Source organism: Lampetra fluviatilis, chromosome 25 (genome assembly GCF_964198595.1).
Source record: "Lampetra fluviatilis chromosome 25, kcLamFluv1.1, whole genome shotgun sequence".
Classification (NCBI taxonomy): Eukaryota; Metazoa; Chordata; class Hyperoartia; order Petromyzontiformes; family Petromyzontidae; genus Lampetra; species Lampetra fluviatilis.
In genome coordinates this window covers 11,075,501-11,093,253 of record NC_136299.1, presented here as the reverse complement: position 1 = coordinate 11,093,253, position 17,753 = coordinate 11,075,501, and the positions used below count along the sequence as shown (strand labels likewise).

The 17,753-nt window shown below is 47.3% G+C and overlaps 1 protein-coding gene across 3 annotated transcripts in view; it reads left to right on the top strand.

Moving 5' to 3' along the window:
- LOC144941810 (homeobox protein Meis1-like) overlaps positions 1 to 17,753 on the top strand; it is a 143,759-nt gene that overhangs the window by 31,608 nt on the left and 94,398 nt on the right. For 2 of the 3 annotated variants that reach the window (XM_078868273.1, XM_078868272.1), the window contains exon 7: positions 10,591 to 10,711. In XM_078868273.1, coding sequence (XP_078724399.1) covers positions 10,591 to 10,711 — 121 coding nt within the window. The remainder of the gene's footprint in view (positions 1 to 10,590; positions 10,712 to 17,753) is intronic. The other variant, XM_078868274.1, reaches the window with a different exon arrangement.

Below are 17,753 nucleotides of genomic sequence, written 5' to 3'. Positions count from 1 at the left end.
GCTTTCTTCTTCCCCTCTCTGTGTGTACATTTTTTCTTTAATCCTTTTTTTCTGATTTTGTCGCTGCGGTATTGCCCACCGCACAGCTGTTGCTCCTGACTTGGTCGCCGTACAATGCCACGGATTGAAGGCGACCCGTCACGGACATTGCCAGTGTCGTCTGATGTGCCTGGTGCTGTATTGAAGGGTCGGGCCAACTTGTAAACAGACCAAGATCCAAAAAGTACCCTTGAGTTCTGCAAAGAAGCGAGTGTATATATTTCTACATGTGGATATATATTGACAGTTTTCTGCAAAGCACGGGAGACATCCGTTGGTCTTTGCTACGACTGTGATAGTATGTTCTACGTTACGTCCCTTCGATAGAGCCACACGTGGGCAGATTAAAGAGACGCATGCGCACGGGGAGACACAAGTTGGCCATTGCTGCGATATTGCAATAATTGTATAATTTTCGATTTAAAGCTTTCGTGACTGCAGGGTTTCATCTTCTTGGTTCTTTCGGTAAAGTCACGTAGAATGGAAATAATGATATAATAATAATAAATATTTTATGTTTTCTTTTTATTATTTTATTATTTCCATTCTACGTGACTTTACCGAAGAACCAAGAAGATGAATTGTATAATTTGTTTAATAATAGGACTCACGATGATTGTGATGGCATACAAGCCGTGTGTCAGCATACTGCTGGATAAAGAATGTCGTGCCAATCATCGTGGTTGCTTAGCCATACTTCACCACTAATGCGAGCTGGTGAAGGGCACGTGGGGAGACCCAGGTCCGGTTCAGATGTTGCTCACTGGTGTTGGCCGTGAGTGGGACTCGAACTTGGGTCGCTAAGGGGCCATCCATTTAGTACGGAGGTTGGAGGGGGGGTTAGCCCAAATGCGTAGCTTGAGTATGGGTGGGGGGGGGGGTCTACTGACAGTGTACGTACGCATAGGAAACGGGGGGGGGGGGGTGAAGCCTCGATAATAATGTGTCTACTTTGGCCTTCAAATGAGTTAGATAATCCGGCGGTGGACTATCTGTTTGCTTAAACACGTTAATATTATTCATCCTTGATCGTGTTTCTGCATTGGGGGGGGGGTAAAAAGGACGCGTGCTCACAGGGAGGGGGGAGGGTTCAGGTTTTGACAATTTTTTGCGTACCTACTAAATGGATGGCCCCTAACCACTACACTACCGCAATGTTCACTGTGCCACCCGCTCAGCCCGAATATGTTTGCACTGTGTTTTTATTACAAAGGACGTTTCTTTTAGAGTGTGCGTGTATATATATATGCATACACTGCGCGTAGATTAATTGATCATAATTTAGATTGGTTACTTAAGGTAATTAGCCAGCACGCCCTTCTACAGTAAATGTGTCTGCTAGGGCCCATAACGTCTTAACAACCGTTTGAGTAATCTTAATGGAATTTGTCACGACGGGTCCACGGTCGCTGTTGTGTTTCCTGCGATATCCCCGCACTCCTGCTTTCAAAATACCCTCGGAGGAGCTTTTGCTTGTCTCTTTTTTTTATTGTCGTTGCAAAATGTTGGGCACAACATTCGGGCCCGAGTCCGTTTCGACGCAACTCTGAACGCGATTGAACGGGGCAAAAGGCCAGTGGCACAATGCTCTCAATTACTGTCACGGGAGGAGAGGGGCTCCTCGGGGTCGAGGATCGTCCTTGCACTCAGCTGCCCTTCCAGAGTTGAACAGTGCACGCAGCAAGGGAACAATAACAATAATGTATACCCATGCGCGCCAAGCGAATGTTACAAAAGGGCCCACTTTAACCAACACTTGGCCACACGATTAAGCGACCAAAAAAACGACTTTAAGTCCCTCTCTCTTTTTTGTTGTAAGTGCGTGTGACGTGGTGGAATTGCGTCCGTTCTGAGACAGCTGAGGCACGGGGGGTGTATGTGTGTGTGAGAGAGAGAGAGGCGCTTGCTTTGAGCATTCGAGAGGCGGAGAGCGAGCCGAGCGAGTGAGAGAGAGAGAAAGGCGCCGCGCGAGTTCGAGGTATCGGTAGCGACTGTGAAGAGAAGAGGAAGCGTGCTTGGTTGGGGGGGGGGAGCCCAAGGGGAAGGGGACACGCGCTGGAGAACTTTCGCCATGGAGAAGGAGCCGTGAAAGCAGCAACTCCCCTCCCGTGTGCCGGTGCTGGACGCACGCGCTCTGCGACATGAAGGTCACTGCTTGTGCAGTCAACGGTGACCGACTGTTTGCAAATAATTTGTATGCGAAGGACGGGGCGTTAAGGACTCTTCGAGATGACTCCCAAGAAGTTGGTTGTGGTAGTGCGCTTAGTTTTTTTTTACTAATTCCAGCGACTGAGAAATAAACGTGAAAGCGACGCTGACTTGCAAGGGGGGGCATGTCAGAGGTGTGCGTTCTTCGTGCGATTGACGACGACGACGACGGTGGTGGTGGTGGTGATGTCGTTGGAGAGATAGCAACAACATTTGACAGCACGACGTTAAGTGCCTACGTCCGGCGAAGAGCTTCGGGGGGGGGTGGGGAGACGCTGCTGTTTGCGATTCACTCGAAGGTTTGGAATGAGGAGGCCTACCGTGGCCATGTGCCCACACGGTTGCCGTGGACGCAATATTCCCGCAACGCGTCGCCTCGGCCGCTTTCGCTCTCTCCGCGAGAGTTCCAAACGCGAGCCGCTCGCCTTCGTCGCGTGACACCGGTAGCGCAAATTGGACCGTAATTAGTGGAGAGGGAGAGTGGGTGGGGGGGGGCTGGAAAAAAATGAGCAGAATTGTTCTTTCGCTTCCCCCCCCCCCGCCGGCCACCACCACACCCCCTACCCAGATGAGCCACGAGTTTACACCCTGCCCCCACACACTGACGCCCCGCTGGTGTATTAATTACAGAGCGGCACGCTCGGGGTGGGTGAGCAGTCCCCCCCCCCCCGTCCTGCGCCAGATGGGAGTCGATAGTTCGCCCGGGAATCCCTCTGATCACGCAACAGAGAGCCTCTCTACCCCGGCCTCAACACCCCCCTGTAGGTGGTAATAGAAGATCACAATTGTTCAAAATTCAATATTCCGCAGCGTGTAGAATAAGTGGAAAAATGAAGACCCCATTCACCCCCCCCGCCCCCCCGGATGTCATGAACAGAGACTGATGGGGCAAGTCGAAGGACAGCAACCACGCCCGGCCGCCTTTGTGACGTACATGCACACGTACGCGTGCGCCATTTTCCTGAAAGTTGTATATGGACAGAGTTATAATGTGCCTGAAATGCACTACAGGTTTCAACAATGTTGCCTGCCCATGGCTCTCGATGTCATGTTGAAAGTTAATAAAACACATTTTAGAAATGTGTTTTTTCTTCTGCTGCTGCTGCTGCTCACTGCATCACTAAAGCTCCACTGTACAATTGGCTGTACTGTTGTCTTCCAAACCTAATATGCTTAATGTAGATCTTTATCTTTTAAAACCCAGCTTTTAAATCACATTTCTCATACATCTGTTCCACATGGTCCTTAATCCCGCACTTCTTTGACCAGACATAATAGCTTTTCGCTCCCCCCCCCCTCCTCCTGCCCCCCCCCCTACCAAAAAGGCCAAGGGCTCTTGATGTAGAAACACACGCGGCAGGGTTTTTTGTGTTGTTGTTGAAATTTGATAAACAGAAGAAGAATATAAAAAAAACCGTGCGGCTTGTTTATATTTATTCGCGGAATATAAAAGAGGCTGGGGGATTAATCAAAGTGACCCCCTCCCCTCGCCTCTACCACCACCACAAAACGGCGTTTGGCGATACGAACGCCACGGCGACTCTGGGTGCAAACGAGGAAGGGTGCCGCTTGTCGCTCGACATCCGAACAATCCCAACAAGTCGTTTCTTCAGAGAGTTGGGAGCTCGAAAGTAGAAGCGGCCGTCAGCAAAGCGCGTGGGGAGCCGGCCGCCGGCGTGGTTAGTTTGTGTTGTTGTTGTTGTTTTACGACGGAATAACACGTTTTATTGCCGTGCCTTGGCCTTACAGTCACCTTCTCAATCTCCTTGGGGTAATCACGCTTATGTGTTAATGCCCGCTAATCCGTTTTTTTTTAGCCGCGCAGACGGCAGGGCAGTATCGCTGAGCAAACCCATTGGGGTTGGTGGGTGGGTGGGTGGTGGTGGTGAACAAAAAAAAAAGTAAACGTAAAATTACTCAACTATTATTGTGATTTGATACGTGAGGGCGAATTGATTTCCTTCTTTCCTGTTGTACTCGCATTGTTACTTACGTCAATAGAGAGGGAATTTTCAAGTCGCATCTGCTTTCGTGGGACGATTAAGGGCATCGCCGAGCCCTCTAATGTGCCCATTGTCACAGGCGTGGCTGAATGGGGCGACGTCACATCTAAGAGGCACACAGCCCAGCAGCCTCCACCTCTTTTTGCCTCTCAACCATCGCCAGATTCTCCTTGCCACGTTTTTTTTTACTGAACGCAAACACACTCCCTCCTCCTCCCTCTCTTCCTCCTCCTCCTACACATCCCTCTCCTGCCCTTGCAGAAAAGAATCCAGCCGGTAAACAGCTGACAGTCTACACTCTCCGGGTTTTTGCTGGCTTACGTTTCTTTCATTTTTGAGTGTCGCATTTCCATGCAAAGTGCATTTAAGCTGCTACTGCTTCTCTGCTTTGCATGTCTTTAATTACTATTTTTCTTTTCTCATTGAAAGCCACGCGCGAGCGTATCCGCACAATGCACACTTTACTGGTTGCCGTTTCTGATATCTGCATTCATAAGACATATTCTTAGGTTTTTTCGGTAAAGTCACGTAGGTAAAAAATTAAATTAAAAATAAAATAAAAATCACGACGTTTTTTTATCTACGTGACTTTACCGAAAAAAAACCTAGGAATATGAATCCTTGCAGTCACGAAAGCTTCAAATCTAGAATTCATAAGACACTTTGTTAAGTCCGTCTGTGAGTCAGTCGCAGCCGTGACTCGAATTATTTTCATCGTTCAGATTTGGGTAATGGCTCATCCTGACCAGAAATAACTAGGGATATGCGGTATTGATAATGAGCAATGTTGGACCGATAACTCTGGACCTAGGTAAATAAAAGAAACCATGACAGAATTGTTTCACCGACGAATCATATTTTTTATTATAGACGTTTCACATTTCTAAGCTGCACTTCACGTTTGTTTTGCAATGAAGAGTTGGGAATATTTTTTTGGGAATTGTAAGCAAATCCGGGTAATGTGCATTGGGACTTATTGGGCATTCATGAAGAAAGTGGACATTGTGAAATTCCATGCGTAATGTTGTGACGCATATACGATTATACTTTAAGGCACATTGCTCAAAGTTAAATTGTGTTTTGCAATATATGTTGTTCACCATCACACATCTTAAAATTGTTGTCCTTTTACACGTTTCACTGAGGATCTGCTTCTGGAAGAGTTTTATGAATCTATATTCTCAGCATTCAAACTGGATAGAACTGTAAACTTGGAAGTAGTGAAAGCACATGTCTGCGTGAGTGGTCAGTGTCATAGCATTAGTCAGCCGAGCTCTGGTTATTTTTGGGCACTGAAATATGGGCCCATCTCACCGCACATCATAAATACACAGCCTGGCAATGCTTGTTGTTTGCCTTCCCATCGGTGCGCACACATGGAAGCCTCATGAAAGAGCGAACTTTTAAGATTCCCATATGAATGCAAAGCAGTTGACTGTCACGAACCATCAAAAATCCTAAAATGGAAACGCTAACGATGCTCCATCCCGTCATATGTACATGATGAAATAGAGTTATCAAATTGTGAAATATTACGCAGGATAAGCCTAAAATGTTAACAGCTGGGGCGTAGCCTTAACAGACTTTTGGGGCAAGTGCTGTTAGCGAGCACCTATTAAGGCCGGCATGGCACGCGAGGGTGTGGATGGCCAGCGCCACACCTGGCCGCCTTTGTTTTCCGAGTGGCGATGTTTACAAAACGCACCAGGTACTCATTTGAGGCTAAGTCTACCTACGGGAGGCCCAGGACCGTTTCACACAATCGTCACTGGTGGTGGCCGTGAGCGAGAATCGAACCCAGGTTCATAGGGCAGTGCGCCAACCACTAAACTACCGCTCCCCAAAGACACATACACGAACACACACACACGCACGCTCGGTTGATTCCAGTAAAAAGGGGCCAAACGGGGTCATGATTTTGCGAAAGTCACCGACAACAACGAAAAGAAAAAGCGTGACCGACTGAAATCCTCGTGAAAAGAGGAATAAAGATGAGCGCCGGGAGGTTTGCGGGGTCACTCCGAGCTGCTGCTGCTGCTGCTTGGCGACTGGCCGGCAAAGATGCTCGCGCTGATGATGCTGATGATGCTGCTGCTGCTGATGATGATGCTGCTTGACACCACCACTCGCGGGATGGGCAGGCGTCGGTGTGGCCAACGTTGTCGTGCCGTTCGCGCAGAACTTACAGCTGTTCACTCCCCCATTGTTGGAGGTGGTGGGGATTGTTGTCATTTCTCTGCCAGCGCGTTGCTGGCCTCCTTGATCAGGCCCTTTGTGCGCGCTAAACGCTTTGAAACAATCACTCTCCACTTGGCTGAACACCTTTTTTTTCCCTTTCGGCTGTTATGCACGCTCCAGTAGCTTAGTGTGCACCGACCGCCATCACGCGCTGCGGTTTATTTAGATCATCCTCTCGCGACGTCTCTATATCCCTCACTCTGCAGCTCTATTTCTCTCTGTGTGTGTCTCTCTCTCTCCTCTCCCTCTTCCCACATCTCTCGTTTTCACGACAGCTCTCTTATCTCCGCCTCTGCAGCAGCAGCAGCGTCCTCGTCTCTCTGTGTGCAACGCGCGCGCGTGTGTGTGGGTCCGCCAGTCCGTGCGCCCATCTGTCGGTGCGTGGTGCATGAGTCGAATCTGGTGGCGGTGTGTAAACATCGCCACTTGGGAAACAAAGGCGGCCGGGTGTAGCGTTTGCCCCCCCCCCCCACGTGTGCCTTGCCGGCCATCATAGGTGCTCGCTAACAGCACTTGCCCCAACAGTCTGTCAAAGGCTTTTCGGGGGATCTTTGTACGTTTGTCTTTCTGTCCGTGCGTATGTATTTTTTAAAACATCTTATATCCGTTCGTTGTGTTTGTGCATGTGTACGTGTGTATTTCTGCCTTTGTATTTCTGAATGTTTTGTGTGTATGTCGTGTACAGTATCTTAATGTTGTGTCCTGTCTTTATTTTTGCCACGTGTGTCCGTACCCATAATGTATTCCCGTTTTCTATCTGTCTCTGAGTCAGTCTTTGTCTTTCTGCTTACCTGGCTGTCTTGTGTGTAGGGCCTTCCGATTGGCTGTAGTGTTACCACTGTGCTTGCATTTTCATCGCAGCAGGGACTAATTAAAGCTTTAATAAGTGCCACATACGCAGTTACCTATCAACACCTTACGCATGATCAATGCATTCAATCCTAGCAATGTGCTTTATTTATAAACCAAGTGGAAAAAAAACAAGTCCGAAAACACAACAATACACATTCAAAACCATAGTTGAAAAGCACATCAGATTATTTTACATGCGATTTTAAATACATTAAGGTTTTTATACATTTCCATGTCCATCTGGTTGCTGATAGACTTAACAGCATCTTAAGAGACAATTTTACCTACGTGTTGTATACATCCATTTCGCATTGCATTGTATTGCATGTTTATTTAGACAGGATACAGATGAGGCCTATGACCAAACCATCTTGAATGTGCCTGATCTCAGAACCTAAGCAGACCTGAGCCTGGCTAGTACTGTGATGTTTGTTCACCATGAGGATAAACAGCTCTTGTGTCGGCTGCTGTGCAGATACGTCTGCAGCACAGGGCTGTGCAGCAAAATCCATTGTTGTGCTGTACAATGCCCCCCACATCTATGTTCCTCAACTTTAGTAAACAACGCTGACCGGCGTGGTGAAGCATGGTCAAACAACTCCCACCGCCCACATTGTACGGGGAGGCCGTCATCCAGCAGTGGATTTGACAAAAAGACTATGCACGTACTGTACAAAGCAGCGAGTACTTAACAACAGTTAACATTCAATTGTGGTTTCGTAATAATGCATTTCTTCTGAGTGGTGTAAGTAGGGCAAGGCAGTGTACACTTCACTAGGCAGTAGGCCTACACAACAAAAATGCTTTCATCATTTCGTGCACTTGCCGATGAGAAATTAATTACTCGTTGAACAGGTAACCTCATTGTTTGACTGTGGTCATTATAAATGACACCATTCATTTTACATTCTTACGTAATTATATTGACATTCTCGGTGGTTTTCCACGGCTTTGCTAGCTCGCGATACCGACATTCAGATATTAACATCGAATTCTAAGAAAATATGGTACAAAGCCACGTGCTACAAAGAAGGCCCACTCCCCAAAACGTCATCTTTTATATATTTTAGTTTGTGTGAAAGGTGTTTGGGTTTGGCTCTCAGAGTCTCGGCCAATTTTATTTAACTTAAAAATTTCCAGCAATTTTGTGACTGTGCAATTGTCATGCCCGTAACCTGACCTTGTAGCCCAGATCCCGCTAAATAAAGGGACTGTTTGCCTCAGGATCTAAGGATCCTTCTTTCTTTCTATGTGACTATCCACCAGGTGCTTTCATCTGGTTGTCTGATTGCCGCTGAAATCTGTACACGATGGGAAAACCCATCACAAGCGAAAAAATGTGCGTGGGTCCGAAGACGAAACGTTTAATCGACGCCCATAAACATGCAGTGTGCGTAGAACAATCTCTTGGATTTACGAATCATGCAAAACAACCAGTTGCTGAAGAACTGAATTCTGGTCGTCAATAACTGGAGCAAAGGTGACAAACCAAGAGGCGTCAATGAGGCAGAGAGAGAGCTGACGATTGCTTTCATCCTGATTAGGACTCAAGTTGACAATGGTAACTGCTGCCAGGTCAGAACCGCATGCACGTAGAAACCCCACTTCTACGCGATGGGGGACCCACAATCTTGTCTCATGGCAGCAGTTATTGAAATCTGTAAATGACGAGAAAATCTGCTGCAAAAAATGTCGACAACGTGCAAAACATGGACCGTGTGTGCAAAGAAGTTCGATCTTGACCTTAAGCATTATGCAAAACCACCTCCAGTTCCTGAAGAACAAGACACGCGCTGAAGAACTAGATGCCTACAATGTAGTTCTTCGGGAACTGGTGGTTTTACATAACGCTTCAGGGTGACGGATATATATTTTTTGTTAGCCAAGTGCACGTTTTTGTGTGCTGTTGAAACTGCGTGCGTGCTATTGTGTGTCAATACAATGAGTGCAAAAGTGGCATGCGACTGTGGCACAGTGGTTTGTACACTGTCGTGCAGAGTTCAATTCCCAGCCACGGCTAACATGAGTGGCGATTGATATCTTGAACTCGTCCTGGGCACCAAACACTCCCTTTATCAACCCGCACTGACTGACCAGCGTGGTGAAGTGTGATCGATCAATAAACACCCCCAATATTTATTACGATAGGCTGGGAGGTCCTCCAAGTAGTGGATTAACAAACTCGCTGTAATAATAATGATATACATGTATTACAGTGCCTGCTCGTGTATACTGGGTGGTCCAGATGTCTTGTGAGCGCCATTAATTTCTGTAAAACGTAATATTGTTAAAGTGAGGTTTATTTAACACAGAAATGATGATGCAAAGGAAAAATATTTTAGGGGTCAATTAATCTTGGGGGGGGGGGGGATCACAATACATCTGGACCACGCTGTACATTTATATAATGTACATAATCAGATTTTTTTTATACAATAACACGATGAAATCACAACAACAAACAACGATGACATAATCTGCCAAACGTCGTGGTGACGTCACATGGGCTGTGACCTCGCAACGCCACCGCGTGCCGTTGCCGATTCCTGGGGGCTGACAGCGGGGTGGTCCAGATGTCCTGGGACCCCCCCCCCCCCCCCAAATTTAATTCTAGAAAACTTTATTTTTAAAATAATGTTTATTTGAAAAAAGAAATGAGTACGCAAATGAAAGCAATGCCAGGAGGTGGTGGGTTCGATCCCTAGCCTGACGCCTGTACGTTTGCAGTTTGAGTGCCTCTCTTCCACTGTGATCGCGTGGATTTTTCTCGGGGTCGGTCCTCCGTGTTTTTTTCCTCTCCACATTTAGAATCAACATCGCTGCTTTACATTTCCACATGATAAGCCACGTCGCTGAGCTGTCACTTGTGGCCACGTCACGACTAAAAAAAGAGCTATATAGCTCAGTTGGCCTCACCTGATAAGATAAACAAATTTGAGTTTAGTTTAGTCAATTAATTGGGGGGGGGGGGGGGTCACAGACATCTGGACCACCCTGTATATGATCACGTTATCATTTGGCGAATCCTATAACCCCCCCCCACCACCCAGCCCCCACCACATGGATATCGCGACGGGTTCCTCCGCGGGGTTCGCATGACTCGCATCGCCAGATACAGTTCGGCGCGGGGAGGTTTTCAGATTCCTCCAGCTCGTTTTTCCGGTTGCGCCGTCTTCGCTGCTTACCGACCCGTGCCGCTCCCCCCTCCCTCCCCTCCCCTCCGTGTTTGCCCACTGCGCGCACGCCACAGAACCCGGTATCCTGGTCGCGGGAGCACGAGGACACGGGAACGACGCACTCCACCGGTGGGACGCCGGGCCCTTCCAGCGGAGGACATGCCTCCCAGAGCGGCGACAACTGCAGTGAGCCAGGTGTCACTTAACTTAACCCCCTCGCCATCTCCCCCCTCGCCCCCCCCCCCAACCCCCTGCCACCCCCACTCGCCACCCTCTTGCCATCCACCCTTGCCCCCTCCCAACTCCCTGCCACCCCTACTCGCCACCCCCCCTCGCCCCCTCCAAACCCCCTGCCACCCCTACTCGCCACCCCCTTGCCATCCTTCCTCACCACCCCTGATCACCATCCCTCCCCTGGTCATTATCCCCCCTCGAACACCTCACCTCCACCACTCCCCCACCACTCCCCCTTCATCATCCCCTCGAACCATGACATGCCATGCAATCCTCACCTTTCAGTGTAGTAGGGATTGCCACCTCTTGGGAATAACAAGAATATCTGACGGCAGCCGAATAGGAGGGGACACGATGTGAATGTGTTGTCCAGTGGTGCATTATTAGGAAATTGGCAACAACCAGGATCTTAAATGTCCTGGGAAGACTTGCACATTTCCCAGGATAACTAGCTCAACAAGAGGACAATCCTGGGGAAACCAGAACAGGTGGCAATCCCTACATGACCAACGTGATCCTCTTCCACCCCCCAAATGCCACTTCCTCGTTTCCCCTTGCCATCCCGTACATCTTCGCCAGTGTTCACTTAACCGCAGGGCAGTGGCATCGCCGGAGCTTAATCTCTCACGGAATATATTCAGTGTGATTGGTTGCCGCAATGACGGCAAGAGGTACTGTGGATGTGGTGTTCCAGGTGTAGAATTGCTTTGTGGGCCATCGACTTCGACAGCTGAAATCGAACTCGGGGCCTAACTAGGTGGGCATGGGCACCACCCTCCCCGTCCAATTTGCCCCCTATTCGTAGCCCCGGTGCCTGGGCCCCCATACCGCCGTATGGGCCCTGGTGCGGTTACACCGCCTGCACACTCGATGGCTACGCCACTTGTCCCGGGTGTTGTCAAACTCGTATCTTCACGGGCGCCATCAAAAACTGCGCGATGCACGACTGTCGAATTGGACTTGCGAGCGGAGGGCATTGGTGAACTTGCAAAGGATGTCTCAAGTCGGTAACGTGAGAACTGTTGCATTCAAGAGACAATACTTGGTGTGTATTTTTGTGAGCATTGCATTGTGTTAGAATCTTGTGTTTTTTTGCAATTCGTACATGTCGTATGTTTACGGGTTTACATGACTCCTGCGATCACGGTGGCCGCTACACTCACAGCAATGACAAAAAAAAGAACCGATTCCTGAATCGAATCGCGACCGTGAACCGCGACGATCCATTGAATAGCCGGGAGTGTGAATTGTCACACAAGTCGCAGACATGGATACCCCCAATAGCCACCATGTACAGCAATACTAAAGGTATTGAATGCACGCTATTGTGGTGGAATTGTCGCACCGCCCTTTGAACCTGGTGAGCTGAATTTCACTTCTCGCCAGCGGCAAATTCTCTCAGAATCGGTCCTTGGACCCCCTTCACCAACGCGCACTCATTAGCGCGGCCAAGTAATAGCCAGACAACCCACGTGACCGACACGGCGCGGGGGGCGGACTCCAGTACACCCAGAAGTGGATTCGACAATGGCGATGTGAATTATCGTCAGCTAACTCGATTAATTATAGTTCGCAACGCTGCTTCGATTTGGTGTGCGCGGTGTGTGGCGTGCTTGTCCCAGGTGTAGCCGGATACTGTTTTAACCACTGACCCACCTCTGTTTTCCTCCCAGCCCCAAAATCCTGGCCTCCCCGTCACCATTAAGTGCCATTTAAGTTGCGCCTATTAATTCACCATCTGCTCTTTTCTCAGTGGTACGGCGCCCGAGATAGGCTGTTAAATATTTCCTTTCATTTACCCCCTTCCGCCCCCACCCACTGCCGCCCTCCCATCCGCCTCGGAATAATTCTATTCGGCATTTGAATCCGGAGCATTTAGAGGAGATATTAATTATTTTCGCTTTGATTAATGTCATGTTTAGGTAACCCCCTACAAATTGAACGATGGCCGCCTTCCATGAAGTCGCGCGTCGATCCTAAGCAACGTCGTCGCGTGGACGTTATCTTCTGACTAATTCCGCTTTGGCTTTGGTCAGCATTAGAATAGTAAATATACAGTAAAAGGCAGTTTAGCGTTGATGCATTGGCCCTAATTTGGCCCCAAAGTAAATATAACTTCTTTTTTTCCATGGCAAATTGACATTAAATGAGGGCCAGGCAGGGTGCCCAAACAGGATCCGCTTGGTAAATAGTGTTTGTGTTTTCCCCGTGGCAAAAGATAATTAACCTATGCAACCTTTATTGACAAAAGTACATGTGATTGGGGTGGGGGACTTAACGCCCATCTGCTATTTAAACAAATGTTCGGTGAGCCTGTGGGCCAGCATGCTAAACAGCAGCGTGGCCAAAATGCTTGCCGACAAGGAGCAAACAAAATCAAATAAGCTGTGATTTAAAACAATTATAATAATTTATTATCGTGATTTTGGTAAAGAATTGGTTTTAAAAAAAATGACTGTTTTTGAAAGTTAGAAAAGGACAATGCAGCGTTTGATAACATACCGAAGGACACACTTTTCACGTAATTCTACCACGTTTTGAAAACGTTGAAATGTGGTATTCTATGTATTCATCATTATCATCATCCACTTCTAGATGAATTGGATCGACCACACTGTGTTGCCTTCCATCTTGGTCCTGCGGTGCCACAATCCATCTGACAACGTACAGTGTAATCTAATGTCTTACATCACCAGTCAAGTTAAAGACAATCCCTTTTTAAGCATTGGTGCACCCATCGTGATATGGCAGATATTAGGTGTGCGATGTAGTCATCAAACGGATTCGTGTTTTGTTTTGGCTTCTCAGAAACGACGGGACATATGCAAGAACAAATACAATTTACCAATTATTCACTAATTCATGAAAACAGCAGTTCATTAATTGTATTATTCACGGCGTTAAGGAATGTGCGTGTGCGTGCACGTTGTGTATAAACACACCGGAGAGAATTTAAAAAATATAAATGAATAATTCCTGCTATTTTCGATCCACCAAGTCCTCTCCATGCCATGTCGGTCTTGGGTTTTAATTGGTTTACCTTACTTCACCATCCTGGTCATTGCGGTTTGGTAAAGGGGGCAGGAGCGGGGGGACCAGTTCTCCCAGCTGATATCATGTACCACTGATGTTAGTCGTCGCCGAAAATTGAAATCGGATCGCCAGGTTGAAAGCGTCGCCAACCACTGCGCCACCGCTCCAGTGTCTGGAATTTCGGCATGAGGTCACCGCCAGTTGTTTGCAGCGACAAATTGACATTGACGCGATTTTCCAAAAGGAAGCGGGCATTAATATCCACCACAGAAAAAAAACACATTTGAGCCAAATCAGTCTTGTTAAAAAATAAACAGCAACCAGTTCTGCCACCCCCTCCTCCCCCCCCCATCTTCCTTTCCAATTCTCTCCCTACACTATTTTACCATTCCAGCATTCTTGTGTGAGCGCGAAGGCTTGTTTGCCCGTGGTGTTATATTTTTTAATTTGCACCCAAGCTTCTCCCCGAGTTCACACTGCCAATACCGGGCCTCTCTCGACGAGTTGCTTTAAACGGGAGCTGACTCCGACGGGGGAGGGCGATAGTTGTGGGGAGCGGTGGTGCAACGGTTAGCACGCTTACTCGACGAGCCCGGCCACCCGAGTTAGATTCCCGCTCGCGGCCAACACCAGTAACGATTTATCTGAACCGGTCCTGGGCCTCCCCTAGGTCAACTCAGCCTCAAATGAGTACCTGGTACGGTGTGTTAATAAACATCGCCACTGGGGGAGACAATGGCGGCCGGGCGTGGTGTTGGCCACTCACCCCCTCGTGCGCCGTGCCCGGCCTTCACAGGTGCTACTCGCTAACAGCACTTGCCCCAACAGTCTGTGAAGGCTACACGGGGGATCTTTGTCTTCTTTGATAGTGGTGGTGGGTAGTGCGTGGGCTGTGGCTGTGGTGGGGGAGTCGGAGGACAAGGGAAGAGGAGGAGGACAGCCATGGGGCTAGAGGGAGGGAGGGAGGGGGGAGGAGGAGGGGGGTTGTAAAGGGGACTTAAGAAACGGCTGCACGGCCTGTCACGTGACGGATCACCTATCGCTGACCCCGGCCACTCACCAGCCAGAAGGTGACGCCTCATTTTTCACATTCTTGGCGCACGACCGTGTCACCCCACAGCACCATTTCCCACTCTGTATTTGAAGCGCTCAGACAATCCGGCGAAGGCGAGAGCTGCCTTTGGCCTCGCACATTGGAAATGTTTGAGTTTTTTGCGTTTCTGTCCCATCGGTCCCTGCGTTCCTACTTCAGCCGCTCCTTAAAAAGGCTGTTCCTCGTGTCATCGCGACTTCTTAACTCTATATTGCAGGTGCATATTTCGGTACATAGATATTTACTTTATATACGGGGAGGTCAAAGTGTTTTATATTTGATAATCATAAAAATGCATGCAGTACTATAATAATAATGTCCTTTATTTCACCAGGATAGCTATACTGAGTCTCCAAATAGTTTCCCAAGGATGCCCAACTTGAGATGTATGGTCACATTGAGTTGTCGTAAAAGTGTGAGGAAATAAGAATATTTTAAGAAATGCCACATTTATAACGAGATAAGAAAAAACCCTCAAATCAGTTATTAAATTACTTATTGCAGATATGAATCCTAAATATACCATAGATGGTGCATTGGTTAGGCACTGCAGTATAAACACAGGGTGGTGAAGTATGGTCGAAAAACCCCTATCAAACCAACACAGCATGGGGATTGAAAAAAGCTGAAATTCCTATTCTTATTACTGCTAATTTAAACTGGGTACATTTATTTTATTACGATTCATTCGTAAAGATAGGAGCTTAAGAAAAGCCGCACATTATATTCGGGCTACTTTTCTCAGCGTCTCGGTCTCAAAACTTATTTTCTCGCCTCTCAGACGTACAGTGGCGCACGTATAAAGGAAAACTGCGTAATGATAAAAAAAAAGAAATCCTTTTAAAGCCCATTTGTAAAAGGGCAAACCCATTTCTATTCAGTTCACCATGGGTAAATGCTCTCCCTCTCTTTGCAACGCTTTCGTCCGATGCAAATGCACACGGAATGACCGGGGAGAGAAAAGGGGGAGCAATTTTTCCCAGCACTGGGCCTGAAATCGCGACGATTGCTCTCCAAACGGCATGCTATCATTAGCACTCTCACACGGCTTTTGTAAAGTGTGGTGTTACTAGTGCACCGTTAAATCTGTGGACCTCTGAGATCATTATTGCGCGGCTTCGTCGACTGAAAAAAAAACCGATGTATATACGTTACAAAAAAAAAAATCCCTCCCCCACGCACACAATACGTGTTCGCACAAAAAAAGATAGCGTTTACACGTGCTCACTGAAGTGATATTAAATTCTCAATTGAGGCCGCAGATATTAAAGCAAAGGCGAACCACTTTGAGCGAGATAGAATGTGTTGTTGCTAATGAAGAGTTGATAATGTCTGAGAGACAAATTCTACACCTGGGACGACGAGGTGCATTTCTAATAGAGTGCGCGGTTCACGGGTGTCCAAACGCGGCCTACTCGTAAGCCATTTGTAGCGCCATTTGATGGTGCGCTAATCCACGAGGACGGTGCCTATTTTTAAGCCGGCCCTTTTCACACGGCGTTACACATACAACCCGGAGCTGTGTGGCCAGCCTGCCGGACTCACAATCGAAGACTTTTGAGTTCGATTCCCGGGGCGGGTATCGGCTGAGCATTTTATCAAATGACGTTTGATTGCAGTTAGCGCCAATTTGTATGAACATTAACAGTGGTTTCCATATACATTTATGCTGACCCCTGCCACGTGAATGTGGAATTTTCACCACGAGTACAGTGGCTGCAAATTCAGAGCGACCACGTGCTTGTTTGTCAGAGGAGATATTTGTTTGGATTTTTTTAAACTTATAGGCTAGCAAATGTAAAAAAATAATTTCACTGGCTAACACACGTGTGTGTGTGTGTGTTGTGCATTAACATATTTTTCATTAAATGTAGCTCTTGGCATATGCTGTCAAAGGCAACACAAGTACAGTTGCCATACTCTGAGCTCCTCTTAATGGAAGGGGGAGAGAAATATTCATTTTTATTATTACCACGACTACAACTGCTACAATTTCAATCTTCAAAAAATTCAAATCCCATTATAAAAATGTGTTCATTTAAGAATGCGGGTAAATTTAGCTCTTCAATCATTCTAGCCGTATGTTACCAATAACCTGAGTCAATATTATAAAATGGACTTTGTAAGTTAAGCTGATTTACCGCAAAATAATCTGCAGGAACACTGAAGCATGTCGTGGGATGTGTACAGCGACAGGATGATTGGGCAGGACGGCCAGTGTTCATAGGGCTAATATGCAAATAAGAGATATGGGAAACCATGCTGCTTTAAGTTCATTTAGGCTCAGTAGTAATGAAGCTGTGGATAATTTAAAGTACATTTTCAATGAGCAATGCCGAGAGCACAAATTCTTTTGGCGCAAGCGGCGGCGCTTCACAATTAAGGAAAATACAAAGAAAACGGGGAATTATTTTTAAAGTGAAAATGGGCTGCTGGAATTGGTGTTCGCGTAAGAGGAGAGAATTGCTCCCACAGCATATAATTACACTCTAAAGTGAAGATAACAATCAGATAAAGCTATTTCACACATAGAGAGCCTGTAAAGTGTTCACCTATTTTACCGGTGGGTAGTCACCTTTGCATTAGGGCACTTTATGGCAGAACAACGCCACCATCGCAGGATCGTGAGAAATGACGATGATGATGGCGATGATGGGAAAATGCTGTTACTATAAACTCGGTGAACGCAGATGCTCTAGCGGAGAATATAATGGACATAACTTTAATCGAGGGTCATTTTTCACCAGTTGTAGATAATGCAATTTATTCCTTCTGCATTTATAGAAGGTGCGACCACTTACAACCGCGTGGTTTTTTTTTCTCCTCCTCCTCGCACCAAAGTCAAACAAACGGCTGCTCGCACTATGCACACGCCAC